The sequence below is a fragment of the Anthonomus grandis genome, chromosome 13 (assembly GCF_022605725.1).
Source record: "Anthonomus grandis grandis chromosome 13, icAntGran1.3, whole genome shotgun sequence".
In the NCBI taxonomy this organism is placed as follows: Eukaryota; Metazoa; Arthropoda; class Insecta; order Coleoptera; family Curculionidae; genus Anthonomus; species Anthonomus grandis.
The window spans coordinates 11,666,452-11,689,082 of record NC_065558.1 but is presented as its reverse complement, the minus strand read 5'-3'; the positions used below and the strand labels follow the sequence as shown (position 1 = coordinate 11,689,082).

The 22,631-nt window shown below is 33.0% G+C and overlaps 3 protein-coding genes and 1 long non-coding RNA gene across 4 annotated transcripts; 3 read left to right on the top strand and 1 right to left on the bottom strand.

The window, feature by feature from the left end:
• The first annotated feature begins 71 nt into the window (after window positions 1-71).
• On the top strand, window positions 72-9,636 carry LOC126744025 (tRNA-dihydrouridine(47) synthase [NAD(P)(+)]-like). Its single transcript, XM_050451335.1, has 8 exons — window positions 72-237; window positions 313-633; window positions 4,989-5,310; window positions 5,361-5,598; window positions 7,940-8,113; window positions 8,165-8,295; window positions 8,847-9,025; window positions 9,090-9,636. Exons 1-8 carry the CDS (start codon window positions 200-202, stop codon window positions 9,529-9,531), a joined length of 1,845 nt encoding a protein of 614 aa, XP_050307292.1. The 5' UTR covers window positions 72-199; the 3' UTR covers window positions 9,532-9,636.
• Window positions 9,622-14,465, bottom strand: LOC126744036 (transmembrane protein 242). Its single transcript, XM_050451350.1, has 3 exons — window positions 14,298-14,465; window positions 14,007-14,245; window positions 9,622-9,841 (listed from the first exon to the last, which is right to left on the bottom strand). The coding sequence occupies exons 1-3, from the start codon at window positions 14,356-14,358 to the stop codon at window positions 9,698-9,700; spliced, it is 444 nt and encodes a 147-aa protein (XP_050307307.1). The 5' UTR covers window positions 14,359-14,465; the 3' UTR covers window positions 9,622-9,697.
• A 428-nt stretch (window positions 14,466-14,893) lies between these two features.
• On the top strand, window positions 14,894-15,603 carry LOC126744038 (uncharacterized). The gene is made up of 2 exons (XR_007663043.1): window positions 14,894-15,342; window positions 15,396-15,603. It is a non-coding gene; the product is annotated as an uncharacterized LOC126744038 (long non-coding RNA).
• A 2,535-nt stretch (window positions 15,604-18,138) lies between these two features.
• Window positions 18,139-21,435, top strand: LOC126744037 (NEDD8). Its single transcript, XM_050451351.1, has 3 exons — window positions 18,139-18,306; window positions 18,426-18,556; window positions 21,216-21,435. Exons 1-3 carry the CDS (start codon window positions 18,289-18,291, stop codon window positions 21,313-21,315), a joined length of 249 nt encoding a protein of 82 aa, XP_050307308.1. The 5' UTR covers window positions 18,139-18,288; the 3' UTR covers window positions 21,316-21,435.
• The last annotated feature ends 1,196 nt before the right edge of the window (window positions 21,436-22,631 follow it).

The following is a 22,631-nucleotide window of genomic DNA, read 5'->3' as shown; positions in this document are numbered from 1 at the left end:
CATACCGTCAGACCTTAAGATTCATGACAATTCTGTCAATAGTGACAGCAGTCAAATGTCAATGTGTCAAAACAAGCTTGTTTTGATTTGATTTGCATGCGGCATCCGAAAAGAAGTAAAGAACCAGCATTCGTATATAAATAAATAAGAAACACCAAATTTATCAATTTAGACATAGTGTAAATCCTAGACACTAATAATGTCAGAGGATCATGGCATTTGCCACATAAAACCGCAGTAAGTACAATCATCACGTTGTCATTTTTCAATGGGAAGAACCTCCAATGTATATTATAAAACACAATTTTTAAGGTACGTTCTGCCGGAACACGAACGCGTATTGAACCTGGCGCACGTATCTGAAAAGGACAAACAGGTTTTAGAAGCAACTAAGGTAAAGCAAGAGGAAAAGGAAATAGTTGAGGATGTAGGCGGGGAAGGTGAAGGAGCCGAAGAAGGTAATGGGGAACCCAAGCCGAAAAAAAGAAAAATTTTCGATAAAAAGTTGAAAGGGCAAAACAAAAAGCGAGGCAAGTCCTTTTTCCAAAACAGGGAAGATGAACTTTGTGAATCGTTGATACATTTGCAAGATGGCGAGGAGGTGCCTGAATGTACAAGGAAAAACTGTGTCTGGTGAGCCATTGAGTTATTCTTGTATTTACAGTAAAAGTCAAAAATCATTTATTGTCTCTAATGTAGTATCTAACTAGAAACAGCATAGACATGTCACAATTACTATACAATGCAATACCTATGGTAAATCTATAGGTATTCCCCAATAACAAATTTGTCAAAATATAGCAGCATACATATAAACTGATTCCAAGTGGTCTATCGGTAATTACCATTCCTAAATGGTATTAACCAAACACGTCCAAGAGGTTATGGTTATAACCATGTTGAGATACATGACATCACCAATTAGCCCCTTTATATGTCATCAATTTGGAACAGTAATAAACAAATGTGAAAAATATTGAAATAAAAGCGGGAAAAAAATACAAACAAACAACAAATTATTTTCTTTTTAAAGATGACACAAAATTTATTATGGCTAATAAGTTTTCTTTTTTGATATTTATGTTTATACTCTATTTCAGAAGTGTATAAAGCAATAAACTGGGGAATTCCGTTCTGTTTGGCTACATTTCGTGGTAGTTCTTAGGCGCAGGTACTTATAATATTTATGAATTTAATTTTCACGGATTAAATGCCTCTATTTTGAAAGAGATTAAATACTAAATAAATACTTTTAATCCTTTTGTATAGGTACCTATCTTTTAACGCTTTGTAACATGCAAAAATGGGGTCAGGTAATATATACAGACTATAAATACTTTTAAATCATATTTTAAACGTTAGTAGTCACTGCTACTCTGTAGTGTAATCACAATATTATTATCCCAATATTTAAAAAATGGAGGTATTCAGTCCAATGAAAAGATGTACTAAAAATTCTCCACTATCGCTGAGTGAAAAAGTTATTATTTTAAATGTACATGATTGCATAAAACACGATTACCCTAGTTTTACTGTGCAAGTTGTTGAAAAATGTTCTCGAATGAGTGGAATTGGAAAGTCCACCATTTTCAAATTGTTGCGGGAAAGAAAAGTAGCAGGTCAAGTGGAATCTCCCAAGCAAAAGCCAGGACGACCTACAAAAGTCCTTGATGAAAATGCTAAATGCATATTTCGAAGAAAAGTTCACTCTTTTTATTTTAAAAAGGAAATACCCACCCTAGACAAAATTTTAATGGAGCTTGGCCAAGATGACAGTATTCCGTTGATAGTAGTAGAAAACTTTTATGGAAAACTTTAAAAAATATGGATTTTGCCTGGGAAAAGCATAACCGCAAAGCACTTTTACTGGAGAGCGACGAAATTGTTTGTTGCAGACGACAATACTTGAGAAGTATCAAGCAGTACCGCAGGGAGCAAAAGAAAGTTTTTTATCTTGATGAGACGTGGATTAACGAAGGTTATATAGTCCAAAAAATGTGGCAAGACAAAAATATAACCAGTGCTCGCCAAGCTTTCATAGAAGGCCTGTCTACGGGTATTAAAGTACCTTCGGGAAAAGGAAAAAGACTTATAATCACACATATTGGAAGCGAAGAGGGATTTTTAAAAGAAGGTCTGCTAACCTTTGAGTCGACTCGCACAGGAGATTACCATGAAGACATGAACTCAGACGTTTTCGAGGACTATTTTGGTGAATTGATAAAATTTCTTCCGGCTAATTCGGTGGTGGTTATGGATAACGCACGCTATCATTCACAGCGAATAGAGAAGACGCCAACTTCAAGTTGGAGAAAGCAAGAAATTATCGATTGGCTGACTGCAAAAGGTATTGCGTTTGAAGCAAATTTGATAAAAAAAGAACTGCTGGCAATAGCAAACTTACACAAAACTCGTTTCATGAAATACGCCGTGGAAGATATAGCCGAAAAATATAATATAACTGTACTGCGCTTACCGCCATATCATTGCGAACTAAATCCTATAGAACTGATATGGGCGCAGGTAAAAGGATTTGTAGCAAGACAAAACACGACTTTTAAAATGAAAGATGTTAAGCTACTGTTTGATCAAGCCATTACGGAAGCGACACCAGAGAATTGGCGAAAAGCAGTCCAGCATGTAATTAAGCAAGAGGACAAAATGTGGGATCTTGACAACCTCATCGATCAGACAGTCGATCCTTTAATTATAATGTCAAGAGGTGATGACAGTTCGTCAGATGACGAAGAAGACTACAATCTATTATAATTTAAAATTGTTATACACTGTTCAAAAAGTGCCAGATCCAAAAGTGAGATTTTCAACTGTTTTACTCTACATATTATGTTCAATAAATTTGTGAAAAAAATATATTATTCCATTTAAACAAAAGTAACTTTCTAAAATAAAATAGCATTTAAGTACATTAATTATAAGGTAAAAAACAAGTCCCAGTTGCACGCCTTTGGCGAACCGTTTTCAATGTTTATCAGTGGGTAACAATGGGCAAAACTCATAAATTGACCCAAAACCGGGTGGCACTACCTGCAATCAACGAAAAGAAAGAATTTTACATTGAAACTAATACCCAACTAAGGTAGTGGCATAAAATATTGGTGGATCACCAGGTACCACTTTTGCATACCTAATGAGGTTTTATTGCTCTACACACTTCTGAAATAGAGTATAAGAACTAATTACATATTATAACGTTACTGGCATCTGGGGTCTTATTTATAAACAAACAAAATGATGACAGCGACAGCTGACAAGTTACAAAATTATTTCAACCTAAACACCTCCAAGTGGACACAATTGGTTATGTTATAAAGGGACTGTTCAAGGTCAACCAAGGGCTTAACCCTTTCAGCATGACTGACCTATATATCTGCCATATCGAGATTTGGCACATAGATGACTGTCAGATATATTTGACATTGAGTTATTCATGCCACATAAACCAATGTCATATATTTCCGTCATCTTCTAAAAATCAATTTGCCGTACAGCCCACTGACCAAATAATCGTGAGCGCATATCTTTGCTATATCGACCGATATATCTGCCGGTGGCAGAAATATATGACGGCCGTCGAGATGGCAAATGCAGTGGCCTACTGCCAAATTTTGAATATTTGAAATAAATTAGTTGTTTACTTTTGATACTGTTTTAGTTTAAGTTGTTATTAGTTTTAAGTTGGTTTTTGGACAGACAATAAACTTTATTTATTTATTTAGTTTTATTTTATTAAAAACTTATGCATTTACGTCAAACATTCATTTTTTTAATGAAAATACTAGGTGGCAGATATATATGACATCCGTCCAACCGGCATGCAAAAAAATGCCGTCCACGCGGCAAAACAAGTAAAATTGGTGCCGTCCTGAAAGGGTTAACTGTGGTTAAAACCGATAGATCGCTTGGAATCGATTATAATAATAGATAAAATAATATATATTAAAAAGTTCTAACACTAATAAAATTCAACACATATTTGATAGGCAGTATCCACACTCTAGCACTTATAATATTTTAAAAAGGTTTTAAACTCTCCAACCATATAAAAAAAAATTGTTGAAGAGCATTGTTTTAAGTGTAGTTTTAAAACTTTTTTCACTCACATCATCAAAGGTGAATACCTTTTAACCTTAAATAATTGCAAGTTTAAGTTAAAGTTAAGGTTGTCCAGAACTGATCATTTACATATTTCATTGTTTAATGCTTTTTATAAGGACTGCACCACTATAAAATTTTAAAATTACTTATAAAAAGCCTAGACTTGAAAACGTTTAGACAATATTGATGAATGTTTTGAAATTGTGCACAATCAGTTTTTTCTTTTTAATTATTACATTTTATACTCTTACAAACACCCTAAAGGTTAAGTCTGAATCAAATAAAAGTAATACCACAAAATGTATCTATTATCAAGTTTCCAGTATAAAATTGATATGCCAAACAAATTGATTTTTTTATGCAAGATACATTGATAATCTTTTAATTAATTAATTACATTCTCTTAAACTTACCTCTAAGGGAGTATTGACACCTTGATATCTAAAAAAATATCCCTTCTTCTCAATCTCATGTTGGGTACATTTATTGGTATTTGCCCTAAAATCTATGAAAAGTTAATATTCTGATGCAGTATATCAAAAATAAACAGTATGCTATGAACTGTTAAGTCTTTTAGTTGATCCTTATATAAAATTATAATTGGAAAAACAGGATACATCCTATGTTTTTTGTAACAGGCAAATCTAACAAGCCATTTTGAATTTTCATTCACTAACATATTTAACCTATTTTGGACCTCACAATACCGCATCATATGCCAGTTTAGATCTAAAATGATTGATAATTTAATTTATTAATTTCATATTATTTTTTCTCGGTTAAATTCATTGCAGTTTTTTGAAACATTTATTTATCTTCAAAAAAAAAACTCTATAGGAATTGGCATGTTTTACATTGTTTATTACTTTTAGTCAACACTCAATTGAGGAGTACCTAGCAAAGAAACCAGAAGACATAGGCCCAAAATGCTACACTTTTGAAATCTCTGGCAGATGTTCGAGAGGGCTGGCTTGCAGATTTGGAAAATCTCACATCTCCGCCAATGGGCGGAATATTATCGACCAAAATAAATATGAAGAATACAAAAAAACACCTACTATAAGAAATATGCTAGGACGAGATGTTATAACTACAATAAGAAAGAGGCAGTATGATTTTAACTTGGCAGAAAAACTTATTGACACATATGATAATGAAAAGACACGCACAAACAATTCAATGACCCCCGAAGAGGTACTTAAGTTTATTCATTAATATAAATTAAATTACAGTTGCATTTTTAGTTATTTGCCTTCCTTAAAAGGCCCGCCAGGAAGACCTTTGGCACAGTGACAGATGAGGATATAATAAAGCTAAAGAGTCAGGAAAAGAAAAAAATTAACTGGAATAATAAGCTTTATCTGAGTCCACTTACTACTGTAGGTAATTTACCTTTTAGGAGGATCTGTAAAGAGTTTGGTGCTGATATCACTTGTGGGGAAATGGCAATGTGTTCTAGCTTACTACAGACAATCCCTCAGGGTAAGTTTGAAAACAATTTTTTTTTTAAAGCTGTTATTTGCAAAGAAAATATTGAAGGCTAAAAAAGTGTTCGATTTTTGTACTGGAGTTTTTAGATAAGTTGAATACATAACTTAAAGCCTTCTTTTAAAATTGACAGACATGCATAATTCTACTATTTGTGAATAACATAAAGGTTTTTGTCTTTTTAAGAGTCATGACTGCATGCAGCTGTAAGCAAATCTTGATAGGGTTTATAAATGGAGTAAAGTTAACAGACTCCCACTTAACTGTCAGAAATGTAAGAAAATGTCATTTTCTTTGCTCAAAAATGAGATTTACTTTGTTTATGTAGTAAATGATACCACATTTCCAAATTATGACTCTGTTTATGATCTGGAGGTCTGTGTTGATAAAGAGCTTACCTTTAATGCTCATCTAGGTACTGCCATAAGATCTACTTTAAAGTCTCTAGGCTTTATTACAAGATCAACAATAGTATTTTCTAATACTTCAAGCAGAACAATTTTGTTTAACTGCCATGTTATGATCTCCTAATTATGCAATCTGCAGTTATTGCTTTCAAGGTCTCTTCATCACTCTGCTGTGTGTGGAAATTTGGTGTTTTTATTTAAAATAGGCAACAATCAAATTGATGCTTCAGATGTCTAATCAGCATTTTGCTGTTCCCTTGATCTATACAATAATATAATATAATAATATAATAAGAAGACACAATGTATTTCATGTTAACACTTGTGGCACCAATTTGGTTCAATGATATTCATTTACAGTTTGATGTTGATCTGTTTGGCATTGAATAATTTGAAATCTATTCTTTTAGTTTTAGATATAATTAGATTGTTCAAGCATTTAATGTGCTACCTACTATTATTTCTATATTATACCATATTGCTGAATTGGAACATTGAATTTGAATATGAATAAACATATATCTTCCACAGTTTTAAAAGCAAATTAAGAGCAAATTATAAACTTTTGAAAAGTTTGTTTACATTTACTCGGATGTATAATTTTTTCAGTACCAATAAGTAATAGGATAAAATTTGGTAGGAAAATATTATATTCCCATATATTGTTATTGCTTTTTTCTAAAGATTCAGATTTTTTGGAAACTTGTTTATTTCCAAGTTTATTAGTTACATCTATCTGGAGCAAATGTAAACAGTTTGCGATAAGTGAAATTCTAATTGTTCTGAAAGAGACATAACCAAAAATTTTTTAATTTATTTGTTCAAAGATGTTGCAATTAATAAATTCTGTCAAAAGTTTTTGTGCAATCAAAAAAGTTAGGTTAGATTTCCCTTTTCATTAGCAGAGATTATGTTATCCATGACTGCAAAGCTATTGAGAGTAGAGCTCTAAATCCGGACAGATCTACGGGTAAAATGTTAAAATTATCCAATTATATCTTCATTTGACTATAAATAATCTTCTCAAAGACTAAGAACAATTTGCCTAAATGCTAATAGGCCCTAGGTTCGTGCATTAGACATTGAGAGACAAAATGGATTTATTAACTGTTAACTCTTCTATAGACTGAAATAAAAGAATCGTCTGGTTTCATTGAGTTTAATTGTTTACATATTAAACATAATATAGAGTACACTTCTGAGAATTATTCCGTTTGTGTGGCATATTTTAAACCCTTTCAAATGATGCCTTAGACGGCGAAATACTTATAACGTGTTTCATTTCTTTGAAATAAATAGAGGAGATTTTAAGTCTTCGATCACCTTTCGCTGTTTTTCATTCTTAAGAACCCTTTTAAAATCTTCAGATGTATTTAAAGGACCAGCCGATATTTCTACATAGTTTCTAGGAAGATGAAAAAGAAAATTAGCTTCTTTAAATATTGTTGTTGACTTCTTTATGTATTTTTTTAGTATGGAAAAGTAAATTTGTTTACATTCTCTATAATAAACTCTAAAAACGCTTAAGAATAATCCAAATTTAAATCTACTTACCTTTTTTGACGGTTCTAGATGTTTCATATTGTTACCACAACAAAATGCATGTTTCTATGACCATTTATTATATAACTGAAATTCCATGCTGCCGAATGCAAAGCTAAATAGAGAAGAAAATAACAAAAATTCTTTATCTTCCAGGTTTTGTAATGTTTAATTCTCCCCTTTCCTTTTTAACTTAGTTTTTACTGTCTACTTAATAAAATGAAGTGGATGGATTAACTAGGATGGATATTCCTATTTTATTTCTTTGTAAACCCTAGCTTTAGTAAGATTTTATTTTATTATTAACTTAGTTCAGCCTATTTGATTTTTTTAATGTCTAAATTAATTTTTTTTTATTTACCCAAGAAAACAAAACAAATTTTTAGAATGGGCTCTAATGAAGAGACACCACACAGAAGATATTTTCGGTGTTCAACTATGTGCAAACAACCCTTACTTGCTAACCAAATGTGGCCTCATCTTAGAAAGGGAATGTGACGTTGATTTTATCGATTTAAATATGGGTTGCCCCATTGAGTGGGTGTTTAAAAAAGGAGCCGGTACGTAATTTATTTTCCTACTAAATGGTGTAATTATTGGATAAATCTTAGGCAGTGGGATGTTACTTAGACCGAAAATCCTCGAGGCCTGCGTAAGGAACCTTAGTGACCTGATTTCGGTGCCAATGACCGTAAAACTGCGTACGGGGGCGTATAAAGATGACAATGTCGCACATGAACTGGTAAAGTACCTTTTAAATCATTAATAAATTGTCTTTTTAATCCCAGAGGAATGGAACTTTTTGAGTAGATTTTAAACAAAATAGGTGTTACTATTTCATCAAAATACTACGTCAATCATGCATCTTCGGGAGAAGTTTAAAAAAAATATTACAAAATCAAGATGTGCGGATTAGACCGTCATTTGTATTGGAGTATAAATTCACTTTTAAACTAACCAAATGGTAGTTGTTGTATATTTATAACCCTTTTTCCTTTTTTGGTTCCACTTTTGGCAACAGATTTGTCTCATTTCCATTAAATAAAAAAAAATTTAATAAAGAGATGATTACAAAATTTGTGTCATTTTTATGGTGTGTTAATTTTCTCATAATATATAATTTGTATTGACATTGGTTAATCACATTCTTTGTATTTTTGGAAAGCAGTAAAATTAATTTATTATTATTGTTATTATTTTCGTAACTAAACACAAATTTGGTTGGTAAATTAAGGTTTCTGGTGAAGCGGTAACACTTGTGTGTTGATGACTTTTTACCCATCTTATTTCTAGGCACCAAAATTAAGAGATTGGGGAGCCTCAATGATAACAATTCACGGAAGGTCAAGGGAACAGAGATACACGAAATCGGCCGATTGGGCTTACATAAGGCAGGTAGCGCAAGCCGCTGATCCGTGTCCTGTTTTTGGATGTGGAGATGTCTTGAGCTATGAAGATTATAAAAGATGCTGGTAAGTTCTCAAATAAACTCTTCGAACTCCCCTTAAATAATAATAAATAACAATTTCTTCTCAGGGAACAAGCTCCCGAAATCTCGGGTATAATGATCGGCCGCGGAGCCCTAATAAAACCCTGGATCTTTACCGAAATCAAAGAAAAACGGCTCTGGGACATCACCAGCTCGCAACGTCTCGAGCTAATCGGCAAATACGTTAACTACTCTTTAGAACACTGGGGTTCGGATAATCGAGGTGTGGAAAACTGTAGAAGATTCCTTTTGGAGTGGTTGTCGTTTTTGCATCGTTACGTCCCCGTGGGCCTCCTGGAAAATCCTCCCCAAAAAATCAACGAAAGGGCCCCTTTGTTTAAAGGACGAGATGAGATGGAGACACTTTTGGCGTCTCAAAGCGCCTCAGACTGGATTAAAATTACTGAAATGTTTTTAGGTAAAGTACCTGAAGGTTTTAGGTTTATACCTAAACATAAAGCCAACTCGTATGAACAAATGCAAGGTTAAGTTAGATGAGTTTATTGTATTGTTTGTGAACATGTTTTGACATGTAATATAATGTAATGTAAGAGATTTATACTATCTGATGGTAATAAATTGTTTTAAAGAGTCTATTTTATTTTATTTACAAACAAATACCTTACGATCTAAGGAACTATTCTAAATAACAGTATTATTTTTTGTCTTTGTTACCCTTTTGTTCTTGTAAGTACTGCAATAGGTCATTCATGCCACTAAATTCAGTCCTTCCTTGGGGTGGGTTATTTTTTGGAATTCTAGGTAGCAGCTCACCCATTTTCACACGAAAATCTTTTAACTAAAAGTCAAGAAATGAACTATAAAGGTAAGTATAGAATTTTGCATTGAGGGGTGATGTAGTTTTTTGTAGCTTTTAGAAGTCATGTTTCAGGATGTAAAACCTCTTTAAAAATAAATTGGTTGTCATTTAAGTTTGATTTAGATTTTCATAAATATATTTGATGTTTAAATGATACTTCAGGGTCATAAAGATTCTATTCATTTAGTCCTGTGTTCCTAGGGTTACCAGATCAAAACTTGCCTATCCAGGATAAGCTCTAACGAAATTTTCTTGTGAAAAAAAAAATCTACCCTCTAAACTAAGCAATGGCTATGACTACCTGTGTGATATAGCCCTAACCCGAGTCAATAAAGTTTTATAGAAAATAAGTCGGCATGTTTTCGAGGAATTGTTTTGTTGCCTTTTTCGCGGAACGCACAGCCACGGCGCGACGTGGTGTGTGATTAGTTACGGATTTAAGTTACATTCATTAGCAAATTAAGTTGGTGATTAGTGTGATTGTCCTTTTCTTGAGTTAATTATTTAGTTATAATATAATGGCGTCCACAGGCCACGATTTTGTTAAAAGAAAGCGAAATGTAATGACTCTTGACACAAAAATTCAATTGCTAGACTGTCTTGCTGCAGGTGAAACGTATGCGAGTGCTGCAAAAAAATGTAAAGTGAATGAATCAACTGTAAGAACAATAAAAAAAAGTGAGCAATCTATTCGGACCAGTGTTTCGCGCGGTACTAATACCAGCAACAAAGTAAAATGTTTCTCGCGACATCTAACGATGGAAAAGATGGAAAGGGCGCTCGGAATTTGGATCGAGGATCAAACTAAAAGAAGAGTACCACTTAGCACCCAAATTATTCAAGAAAAAGCTAACCGTCTTTTCGAGAACCTAAAGTCTAATGAGGAAACGGTAAGCTTCCAAGCCAGTAAGGGTTGGTTTGAAAATTTTAAAAAGCGATTTTCACTGCACAACGTAAAAATTACAGGAGAGTCGGCTTCTGCAGATCACGAGGCAGCTAATCGGTATCCGATGGAATTCAAAAAACTCATTGAAAGCAAGGGATATCATCCAGATCAGGTATTTAATGCTGATGACACAGGTTTATTTTGGAAGAGGATGCCTGCTCGAACATTTGTGTCTCAAACTGAAAGATCCGCACCAGGATTTAAAGTTGCTGAGGATAGGCTTACTCTTCTGTTTTGCTCTTATGCATGATAAAGCCACTGCTCGTATACAAATCTCTTAACTCACGTGCTCTAAAAAATAAAAACAAAAAAGATCTGCTGGTGTTTTGGAGAGCGAATCAAAAAGGTTGGGTTACTGCAACATTATTTACAGATTGGTTTCTGATCTGCTTCGTACCCAGTGTTAGGCAATATTTAACCTCAAAATCGTTGCCATTCAAAGCTTTACTTCTTGTTGATAATGCTCCCGGCCATCCTGAATCCTTAAAGTTTGCTGATCCAAACATAGAAGTTCGTTTCCTGCCTCCTAACACTACATCATTGATACAACCATTGGATCAGGGAATAATAGCAGCGTTTAAAAGATATTATGTTAAGCGAACTTTCAGTTATGTATTGAATAGCATGGAACAAAATCCTGGTCTCACAGTCCCTGAAAGTTGGAAAGCTTTTAATATCGCCCATTGCATAATATTTATCAAAGAAGCAGTGGATGAGTTACGTTCATCAACATTGAATGCCTGTTGGAGAAAGCTGTGGCCAGAGGTTGTGGCAGACACATCAACAATTCCTGACAAAGCAACCGAAATTGAAGAGATTGTAAGAATCTTGCACCAAATTCATGGCGATGGTTTCGACTAGTTGCAATCAAGTGATGTTGAAGAAGTTATAGTTTCTAAGACAATACAGATGATGAAACCCCCGACGAGCCGACGACTACTACAATTACTACTACATCCCTAACGTTAAGTAGTTTACAAAAAATTTTATCAACCGCACAACAGTTGCAAGATTTAGTTTACGATGAAGACCCTTCACTAGAAAGAAGCCTAAAGTTTTCAAATGGTTTGAATGGGCTACTGCATCCGTATAGGGAGATCCAAAAAGAACTCACAAAAAAAATGAAGCAGCCGACAATTTTACATTATTTTCGAAAATAAGTTGTATACGTTTATAACAAAATCATTATGGATCTACTTTTAATATATATATATATGTACATACATATGTACAACAAAGTAAATTTGGTGTCTTAATTACGTATTTCCACACTAATATTTTATATTCTTCTGTTTTTAGAAAATCGCTCGCTAACCGCGGTTTTGCCAATCACGGCACCCTATCTGGAACGAAACCCCCGCGGTTAACAAGGGATTACTGTAATAGAATAAATAAAATACCACCTTTTAAATGATGTTCCTCTTCCCAAGATGGATCGTGCAAAAAATTTAGGCATTGTCCTGGATACTGAGTTGAGGTTTCGTGAATATGTTAAATTGTTAATTCAGAAGTCATTTTTATCATTGAAAATTTTATATAATAGTCGTCAGGTTCTTAGTTTTCATTTGAGAAAAATGCTTTGTGAGTCTCTGGTCCTGTCCAACTTCAGCTACTGTGATTTTATTTATGGTCCTTGCTTAGACATTGCAGATAAAAATCGTATTCAGAAAGTTCAAAATGCTTGCTCACGGCTAATATTTGGATTACGAAAATACGATCACATTTCACACACATTCAAAGAGCTTAACTGGTTAAGGATGGACAGGCGCAGAGAGTTACACTTAGCTAATTTTTTGTTTAAAGTTTTATTAAACCCCTCCCTTCCCTCCACTTTACGGAATAAATTTGTTCCTCGTTTAAACGTTCACACAAGAGTGATCCGATTTCCGGAGAGGATGACACTTCCTCGTCATTCGACTGCAATGTTTCAACGTTCTTTTACGTACAATGCCATTAAACTCTACAATAACCTACCAACTGAATTGTCAACTTTAGATCAGAAGTCATTTAAATCAAAGTTTAAGAAATATCTTTTACATTTAACCTTCAACCCGTAATTTAAGCCTTTAATTATTTATTTTATTTTTGTCAATCTTTTATATTTAGCTATTTATTATTTATTTAAATTATATATATATTGTTCTTTATTTGGGTATTTAATGAATTTAATAGAGTTAATCTTTATATTGTAGCTTAAGTTTATGACCGTTGAGTAGGGTTCAGTAGAGTAGCTGTCTTAGCTAGACTGCGCCCTGCTTCTCGGGTACTTAATTATAGAATATTATTATTGTCAACTACATCTGTAAATTTTGAATAAAAGACATTTATTATTATATTATTATTATTATTATTAAAATCACACCTGGCTTGTTGATTGGCGGTAAAATTTGTTGAAAACTTCTTCCCTAATGTTTTAAGAAAGCAATTATTAGTTTTTTTCGTTATGCAACCTGCATTAAAAAAATACAAAACTTTGCTAAATTAATGAAAATATTAGCTAAGAACATTAACCAGATGCCAGTTTGATCTGGTGCACTCTAAACTGGTATCAAAAAAACTATGTAATTCTTCAGTTGAGAGATGTAAATATGTCCACTCTCAAAATGTACATAAATTCTCTATTTTATGGGCTTTCTATTTAAAGTTATTAAAATAATATTAGCAAAGTGCGTATCAGCCAAGAAAGTATAGTAAGAAACATGTATAGACTTTCTCCAACAACTTTTTGCAAACCAACTTATATTTAAGAAAAAATATTGGCAGTCTGCAACATGCATATTCTAGTTTGTCCTTCATATGTTAAAAACCTTAGTTCAATCAAAAAGTATAGAGAAGTAAATGATTTTTCAATTCCAGCCGATAGGTTAATTCAGGCCCTTGCCAGAGGCCATCTCTTTCAAAATTTATAATCACTAGATATATTAAGGAAAGTAAATCTCTGACAACATTTAGATCAGCCCTGAGATATGTATTATTTTTCATCATCTTTTTAAGGAGCAACTTTGTATTGTTTTATGTTGAATATGTAGGGTCTAATTTTTAGTATTTTGACCGTTTTCTTGGAAAGTTTAATTTTAGAAGCTATTTGGAAGCTTAATACATTTTTTAGTGTAGTGGCAATTCCAACACATTATAGTTAATCTATATTCTGGAAATATATATTTGAATTGAAGATAAATAGTACACCTTACAACTTACATCTTGGGCTCCAGACAATTTCCAAATCCCATAGAACAAAAGTCCACAACCAGTGAAGGCATAAAGGGTACCCCATCCTAAAGCTCTTAAGGCTAAAAAGGCACCGGGTTCTGGTAGTTCTCGGGTAGCCACAATACCCTTCCCAAAGTACTGAGGATCCTTTTTCTTTGCCGCAAGAATTGTGGCACTAAATCCAATAACCGCAGAAGCTCCTGAAACGGCTGCAAGAAATAATCCGGCTAAAAGTTTTATTGTTTTAATGAGGTTTTTAATTGATTTAATTAGGTTTGCCTTTAACCCTGAATTCTCTGTCGTATTGCTCCCTCGGTTGTTTGGAAGCCTCTGAGGTCATGTCTGGCAACAGAAAATAGCGTTTATTTTTTCAAAAATGTATAGTTTATATTTTTATTTTCCCTTTTTCAATTTAATTTTTTGAGGTTACGTATGTGAATATTTATAAATTTCAAAAATGTAAACAAACGTGAAATTAGTTTGAGGACCCTGGCATTGACATATGTCAAATTACTTCGTGGTTGCTATGACTGCTTGGTCAATAATAAAATTCCTCGAGAGATAGCGCTGTCCGCGGATCTTATATTTTTTTATGATTTCGAAGAGATTAACTTACTAAGGATAATGAAAACACATCCATTTTTCCCAAATATTGAATTCTGTCACTAGTGCCTCATAAAAATAAAACAAGTGAAATTATAATAAGACATATTCTAATAAAACAGGTGAAAGAGATGTTGTTAAGAGTTACCAGAAGCCAACGGCCAATGAGGTACTTTGGTCTCAGAGATTTCATGTTGCGAAAAAACTGTAAGAGTGCTGGGATATCCTCAATGAGGTGATGGCAGTTTGTTCTTCCTCCCAACACCAACGGTACTCGGGGCTGTCCGCAATACGTAGAGTGTGAGCGTTGTGCCATTAGTGCTCAGTTGAAAGGCCCATCACTAGCTAAATTTTGCTTCCCTTCAGGCTCACTAAGTTGTTAGTCTCTTTCTGTCCATCTCCGTAGTGTGTTGCTGGCAGTGTTGCAAATCCCAGTGTTTCAATGACGAGCTAAACTTCTGCTGTCCGACCAAATTACAGTTTCTTGTCCTCACTTTAATAGAACAAAGTACAGATAAAAGGAAAACATATGAAAAAGTTGTGCTAATTCTCGAATGCGTCCACGGTTTTATTGACGTCACTCAAGAACGTATAATTAAAATAAAACATAAAAAAAACTTCAAAATGATGGACGAAATTCTCACATTAAAGAACTGGATACTCTTCCTCTCCACATATTTCGGTCTGATTTTTCTACTGTTCTGTGGCATATGTATAAAAGGTTTAAGAGGTATATTTATTTATCCTATTTAAATTCTAAATATTTTTTTGTAGATTTGTTTACCTTATTATTCGAAGGCACCAGAAACTATGTGGATTTACCAACGCGACGTAGTTGGTTACATGAGCAAACGCAAAAAACTGAATTGTACAGGCAAAGGCCGCTCCCAAGACTAGAAACAGAAGACTAAATTAGTTCTAAGCACAGGCTTTTTGTAAGGGCAAGGGTTTGGCATTGTCAATAAAATAATTTTAATAATAATTCATTGGTTTTTGTGTATAGGGTAAAAAAAAAACGAAAATAGATTTGAATATTTTTCATTTAATTGGAATATTCACAGATATTTACTGCACTTAGACCTCAGTAGGTCCTTTGTGCACTGTTGAAGGAGTAAGGGACCTCTTACTCAGTTCGCCAGCTTAACGAATCAACGAAAGCGACAATGTTGCCAAGGGACTCCGTGATCCCTTCAAGGGATAAATATTCTTTCATTCTATTCTTGGAACTCTGAGTTATAATTCTGCTGCGTATTGACGGCAATCGCAAAGTATGAGCTCCATTGTCTTGTGTTTATGGTTGCATGCCCTGGTCAGAGACAATCAGTAACGTGCCTACTAATTTCGTTGTTCTGCCTCCAGGATTATGCCATATAATTCGGTGTGAAGGACACTTGGCATAGCACCTAATGCGTTCTGCTACATTGGAAATCTTTGGTAGTATACGCCGCAGCCTGACCCTGTTTTAGTTTTGGAACTGTTCAAATAGATATAAGTAATACCCGCCATCCGATGGGTACCAATGCCCTTTATGTGTAGGGTATTTGCCCTTATTGTGTAGGGTTTGTTGAAAGCAAAGGTTGGTGAAGCAAGGACAGCCTGAGCCTCTAGAGGCTCTTCTAGAGGAAGCGAGTTTGTTACTTCTTTCCAAAGGCGAGCTCATTGCAGGCCTATCCCCACACTTATGGTCATAGTAATGGATGGTCTGGCAATACCAGCTCTTAAGGAATATACAAAATTGGATATGATCTTCAATAACAAGCATAGATTCCGAAGTGATATGTCAAGGCTGCTTCAAAAAAACCTATCATAATCTTCGCAACAATTACAAGAGTAAAGATATTAACTTTAAGCTAAAAAAGTTCCCTGCATAGTACTGGTTTTGTGTTACCTTAACTATAGTAATTTTGTGTATGGTCTTTGCCTAGAAGTATTTACTAAGAATAAACTTCAAAAACTTTAGAATTCTTGCATATGTCTAATTTGCCAGCTTAGACGCCATGATTATGTCAGTTATAAACTCTCCAAACTAAAATAGTAAAATATTTTCAATCGAAAAAGCTATATTTTGCGTGATTTCTTCATAAATTTGTCAGAACAAAAAGGCTTTGGCATTTGGTTGAAAAACTATCTCGAAGAAATCTGGTTCACTCTCGTGGAACATACGTTAATTTACTGTATGAAATACCTAAAATAACTTAAGCCATTACTCAAAGCTCATTCTTCTATACTTCAGTTAAACTTTTAAATCAATACAATATATAGGTCAATTTGAAGATATGTCTCCTAATATGTTTAAACGTAAAATGAAACAACGTACCTGTGAAGTTTGTATAAAGTTTGAAAGTTTTGCAATGTAAGACTTTTTTGTTTCTCTTTGTCAGATTACTTTTTTATGGCTTATTATATCTTTCTAACTAAGAACCCAGTTTAAAATTGTTTGTATTTATTTATTCCAGTATAGCGGCAGCGCATTATTGTAAGTTGGAGTGGTTCTTATTGGTCCCGTTATGTGGATGCAAGCCACAGACGATAGATGATATATACGCCGTACGATAATAAGCCTAATTATTCGGTGAAACTCCCAATGATAGCTAGAATTTGTTAAGAAAATTAAGGACATCTTTAACAGATTACAAGACAAGAGAAGACAAGATTTAGATATTAGAATAAATGGCATCCCAGTAAACAAGTTAAAATATGCCGATGACACGGTTGTAATTGCAGAAACTCCAGAAGATCTTCAGGTACAAATTAGAATACGGATTGTCACTTAAATTCGACAAAAGAAAAATTATGGTGGTATCTATATCACCACAAAACTTCCCTGACATAACTGTACGTGGTCAAAGAATTCAACGTGTGAGAAAGTATAATTGCGTCGGCACGAAAATAACGATAGCTGGGAGGAAGTCAGGGTCAGAATGGACAAAGCTAGAGGCACATTTACTAAAATGAAGAAGGTGCGTCCTGCGGACGGGATATAAGTAAAATTCGCCTTGTGAGATGTTACATGTTGTCGGTATTTTGTACGGGATGTAAGGGTGGGCATTGAAAAGGATCGATTTCAAGAGGATAGAATACTGCGATAGATAGAAATACTGCGGATAGAAAAAGTGACAAATATGGGATTTTTGCGGAGAATGCACATAGAGAAGGAATTGATACTTACTATTAAAAAGCTCAAACTGCAATACTTATTATGAGGATTATTGGACATGTTATGATGGTATACAAATACCAGTTACTGCAAATTATTATCCAGCAAAAATAATAGGGCGTAAAAGGCATAGGATCCATAGGAAGAGGAAGGAATTCATGGATAAAGAACTTATTAGAATTGCACAATTGCAATAACTGCCGACTATTTAGATCTGCAGCATCAAAAATACAGATAGATGATAGTCAAACTTCATAACGAAGACTACACCTAAAAAATAAGAGGTAACAAATAGAAAATACCAATTTATTGATCAGCAAATAATCTGACAGTATGACAGCGACGTGCGAAATATTCGTACTTGTCAATGTCATGCCAGTGTCAGTATACAGTTTTTTTTCTGAATAGTAATTAATCATCCCTTGAAATTATTAAAGAAATTGCAATAGCCGGCAAAAAGCCGATTTAATATATTAATTTGTATCCTACTGTAGTAAAAAATCAATCAAAATGCTTATTAAAGTGAAGGTAAGTTCCTTTTCTGCGGCAGTTTTGCCGCTTTAACCTTTTTAGGTTAAATTTTCACCCCCTGAACCTCTACTACAATTTACCTCTATTATTTCTTCTTTTACTATTATACCTTTTAGACACTTACTGGGAAGGAAATAGAAATCGATATCGAACCTACAGATAAAGTAGAAAGAATTAAAGAAAGGGTAGAAGAGAAAGAAGGCATACCTCCACAACAACAAAGGTTAATCTTCTCTGGCAAACAGATGTAAGTATCTTCTTGTAGGGAATGTATTCCTATGTAAGAATATATGCAAGTGAACTTTTGGGAACAGTAGTTTACTGTTTCTTCTGTTCTGGAAAAAAAATTACCATTATAAAAATTGAGACAATAATTAAACACCTATTGTATATAATTAAACAAAAATTGTAATTGAGCTCTCTAAGGCCCCTCGTCCACAGAGCAACTGGTTTCTGACTGTTTTAATACTTTCGTTGCTTCTTGTGTGTTGACTTAAATTGCCTCTCGTACATGGATGTATGAATTTCTGTTTTTGTACTGTCGAGACACTCCACTCAGCAGCTGTAGATGATCCCGCATGGCTTTTAGGTTATTGTCAAACCAAGTTATTGTATTTCTCTGATCGGTCCTCACCCTATATGTTTTCAGGGGAAAAGATTGAGTATATGCTTTTTCTAAAGAAGATAGAAATATCTTGAAACAGTCATTGACAGCTATACTCTCCTCTGTCACAAAATTCCAGTTATATGAGGAAAACAGTTCAAAGAAAGACAACATACCTCTTTGGGTCACAGGCCTACATACCTTATGGTGGTGCAGAGTCCCACCAATAATACTCTCAACGATCACTTCGAGCTCCTGTCTAAGATGATCTGATATCCCAATATTGAACACACTGGATTTAAAGGAATCAGTACTGAAATTTATAAAAATGTTGTCCAGACAAGCTCCAGCCCTTGTATGGTCTGTTATAGTTTGTTTAAAACCATAGCTCCCAATGATGTCAGAAAGGTCAAAGAAATTCTGCTGATCAGTATTGAAGTGGACATTAAAATCTCCTACAAAAAAATTTTTTTTATGTATACCTACCAATTTTATTTATAATTGATTCAATTAAATTTAGGAATTGTTGGAAATGTCCTGATGGAGACCTATATATTGCTAAAACATATACATTTAAGTCATTTAAAAATGCTGCACAACATTCAAAACATTTTTCTACACAAAACATTTTTACATCATAATCGGCTACTTTAAAACAATTCTTAGTATATATACCTACTCCCCCACCATTAAAGGATGCTCTGGAGCAATAAGATAAAATGACTAATCTTCACTGCAACTTTCACAGAAAAGTTAAAAAAAAAGTTGTGTCCATAATTTACTTTGAAAATAAAAGTTAAACAAACAAAAAATATTACTAATCAATTCCACAATCTATTCAGAGAAACTCATAGATTAACCCATATGCTCAATTCATTGAGACATTCAGAATTCCCTTTTTTTTTATCAAGACATCTAAAAAAAGCTGTTAATTAAAGAAAATACAAGAAGCACAATCAAAAACAAACCACAAACTAGTAGAACAGACAACGGAATAAAAATATAAATTTGTCAAACATGCCCATCAGATATGTTGTCTTGATCACATTGCTGTTACCTTTCATTACAATGACTTTGAAAGGGACTTTAGAGATCTTTAGGTAATATGTGTTTGTCACTTAACAAATTTAATGAAAATTAATTTATCTTTTCCTCAGGTAGAATTAATTTTGAGGTCTCAAATATGATTCTTTAGGTCATTTTCCTAGACAAGGAAATTCAATTATTCTTTCTAGTTTCTTGCTGTAAAGTAACTTGCTTGCTCTTGACTGCATTCTACTGCCAATAGAAAAAATGGATTCATTAAATAAGCATGGTATTTTGTTAGTATCTGATAGAACTTATTATTTCATTAAAAGGGGTTTTCCTACCTTGGAATTTAAGGTTAGGTTTGGTTTGATTAAGATACTAAAAGCAGTCCACTTGAAACTATACAGAGCTTAAATCCCCAGGATATTGAGAATTCTTATTCTTATAAAAAAATAGTCCCAAGTACCACCAGCCTATCATTTCTAGCTTCATTAACTTAATTTGACAGTCTTTTGGATAAATTTAGTTGATTGATTGATAAAATTGTGACAAAAAAATGCTTTTATTGTGACTTGACCATGTTCATTTCATATAGCCAGCATTTAGTAATATTAACTCTTCATTTCAGTGCTTATATAATATACATTTTTTTTACAAAATGTTTAATGTTAAAGTAATTGTAAAAGGATTGTACAAAGAGTCATAAAATTAAAAATAAAAAAACTATATTTTGAACAAACTACACCCTCAATAACACCTTATATTTAATTTAGGTTGGGTAAGCATTTTCCATAATACATAGTCATACTAAGCAGTTAATCAATAAAACAGACTTCCAATCAATATCATATAATATCTTTTAGTCCAGTGGTTCTTAAATTTAAATTAAAAAGCCTTTTTATGGAAAGCCAAAGTTTTATTGAGATTTTAAAAGTTCTCATTTGCTGACAGTGAATATTTGTCAATACCTTAATTTTATAATTAAGTACTCTTAATTTGTTTACGTTGATTGTAATAAATTGTATGTAATTTTTTCATTCTTGGAAATGTAAGATCAATTATTTAGCATTAGTAGTATTTCGTTTATAAGTTAATTTTTGATGTTAGTGATTATTTTTTATGGGCCTAGGGTTAGGTGGAAGACTAGTTGACTGGCTTTCTATACTGCCCATGATTAACTAAACTTTGCCCTTTTTTATAATTTTTTTTGTTTCTGTATAAATAAAAGCCGATTTATTATTAAGCCGATTTACGATATTTTATTTATTTTTAGGAATGATGAGAAAACAGCCCAAGACTATAAAGTACAAGGGGGCTCTGTTTTGCATTTAGTATTGGCATTGAGAGGTGGAGAGTTGGCATGCTTTGTGTGATCATTAAGCCAATCGAGTTTGTAAGATTTGTAAGGTTTATCGTCATTATGAATGGTTTTAAGTTATGCTGTTACACTGTAATTTAAGTAAAAATAAAACAATATTTTTTTTTCAAAGAAATAGGTGTTATATTATTCAAAGCATATAGATATAAAGTATGCTACCCTGTCTTTGAATTACTTCACTTGAATGTACATGAAAATACACATTCAATTTTTGGGTTTAATCTTTAACCAAATTAATGTAAACGAGTGTGAGCATAAAAGTATAAACATTCTACATATATGAACAAATGATACTAAAAAATAAAAGTACAAGTCACAAATTCACTTTATTGAATATCGGGAATGTTAAAGTAAAAATTTATATGTTTATGACTTTTTAAACAATTGGTTAAATGGCTATAGATTTATCATTAGTAACAAATTAGCCATTTGTTGTGTATAGTATTTTTAAATAAAAACTATCTTTGTCTTGTTCTTTTAGTTATTTTACTCAAAATTCTGCAGTATACAAATATAAAGGAGGTTTCAACAAAAACTTTAAAAAACTACCAAGTTACGATTGGTGTAGACTCTTAGATGCTCATTTTACCATTGGACCAAGTTTTCGTAATAATCCTGTTATTAACTAGAAAGAACATATTAAAAATGTCAGTTCAAGTATATTCTTGCATCTACTTGCTTTAAGGTATCCGTAAAATGCCTTAATAATACGATTTTGAAACGTGTTCATATGTTTAGAATTCGATAGGAATTAAAATTAATTGCTTTTATGAAGCAACCATAATTGCCTTCAAGTTCCGCATATTCTAAAATGTATATACATTAATCACCTTATTCTGTAAGCAATATATTTTGGAACTTTTTTATTGTTTACCTGATATACAAAGGAATGTCCTTAGATTATCACTATAATTTGAATTCATTTTATAGGTTACAATATAATGGTTAATTAATATCAGTAAATTTACTTATGTCCTTCAAGAAATTCTTTGTCCTTATAAAACGCATTGTCTATTAAAAAATTTGGGACTTAGATAATGACTTCCAACTTGTGTTCTTTTAAACTAAGTGATTTGATTGGTTTAGGACAAGATGCTTATTATTGGCCACCCCATTCTCCCGACCTGAACTCTTTGGATTTCAGTTTTTGGGAATTTAGAATTGTATGTCAGTACCTTAGATAGAAATCACTAAAAGGGGAAAGTCACTAAACCAAACTTTTTCGAAAATATCTAATTTTCCATTGCGTCTATATAGCCAGAATTGCATTGAACATATATACATTTCCTAAAAATGTATTTTAGGATTGTT

What these genes read in the sequence shown, in the direction of transcription:
- LOC126744036 (XM_050451350.1), bottom strand. Translation starts at nt 14,358, where the DNA reads ATGACCTCAGAGGCTTCCAAACAACCGAGGGAGCAATACGACAGAGAA. An exon ending in CAGAGAATTCAGGGTTAAAG is followed by an intron (nt 14,246 to 14,297) that starts GCAAACCTAATT and finishes TAAAACTTTTAG; the next exon opens with CCGGATTATTTCTTGCAGCC. An exon ending in AATTGTCTGGAGCCCAAGAT is followed by an intron (nt 9,842 to 14,006) that starts GTAAGTTGTAAG and finishes CTTGACTTTTAG; the next exon opens with TTAAAAGATTTTCGTGTGAA.
- LOC126744025 (XM_050451335.1), top strand. Translation starts at nt 200, where the DNA reads ATGTCAGAGGATCATGGCATTTGCCACATAAAACCGCA. An exon ending in ATTTGCCACATAAAACCGCA is followed by an intron (nt 238 to 312) that starts GTAAGTACAATC and finishes ACAATTTTTAAG; the next exon opens with GTACGTTCTGCCGGAACACG. An exon ending in GGTGTTTAAAAAAGGAGCCG is followed by an intron (nt 8,114 to 8,164) that starts GTACGTAATTTA and finishes GATAAATCTTAG; the next exon opens with GCAGTGGGATGTTACTTAGA.
- LOC126744037 (XM_050451351.1), top strand. An exon ending in ATCTTCTCTGGCAAACAGAT is followed by an intron (nt 18,557 to 21,215) that starts GTAAGTATCTTC and finishes ATTTATTTTTAG; the next exon opens with GAATGATGAGAAAACAGCCC.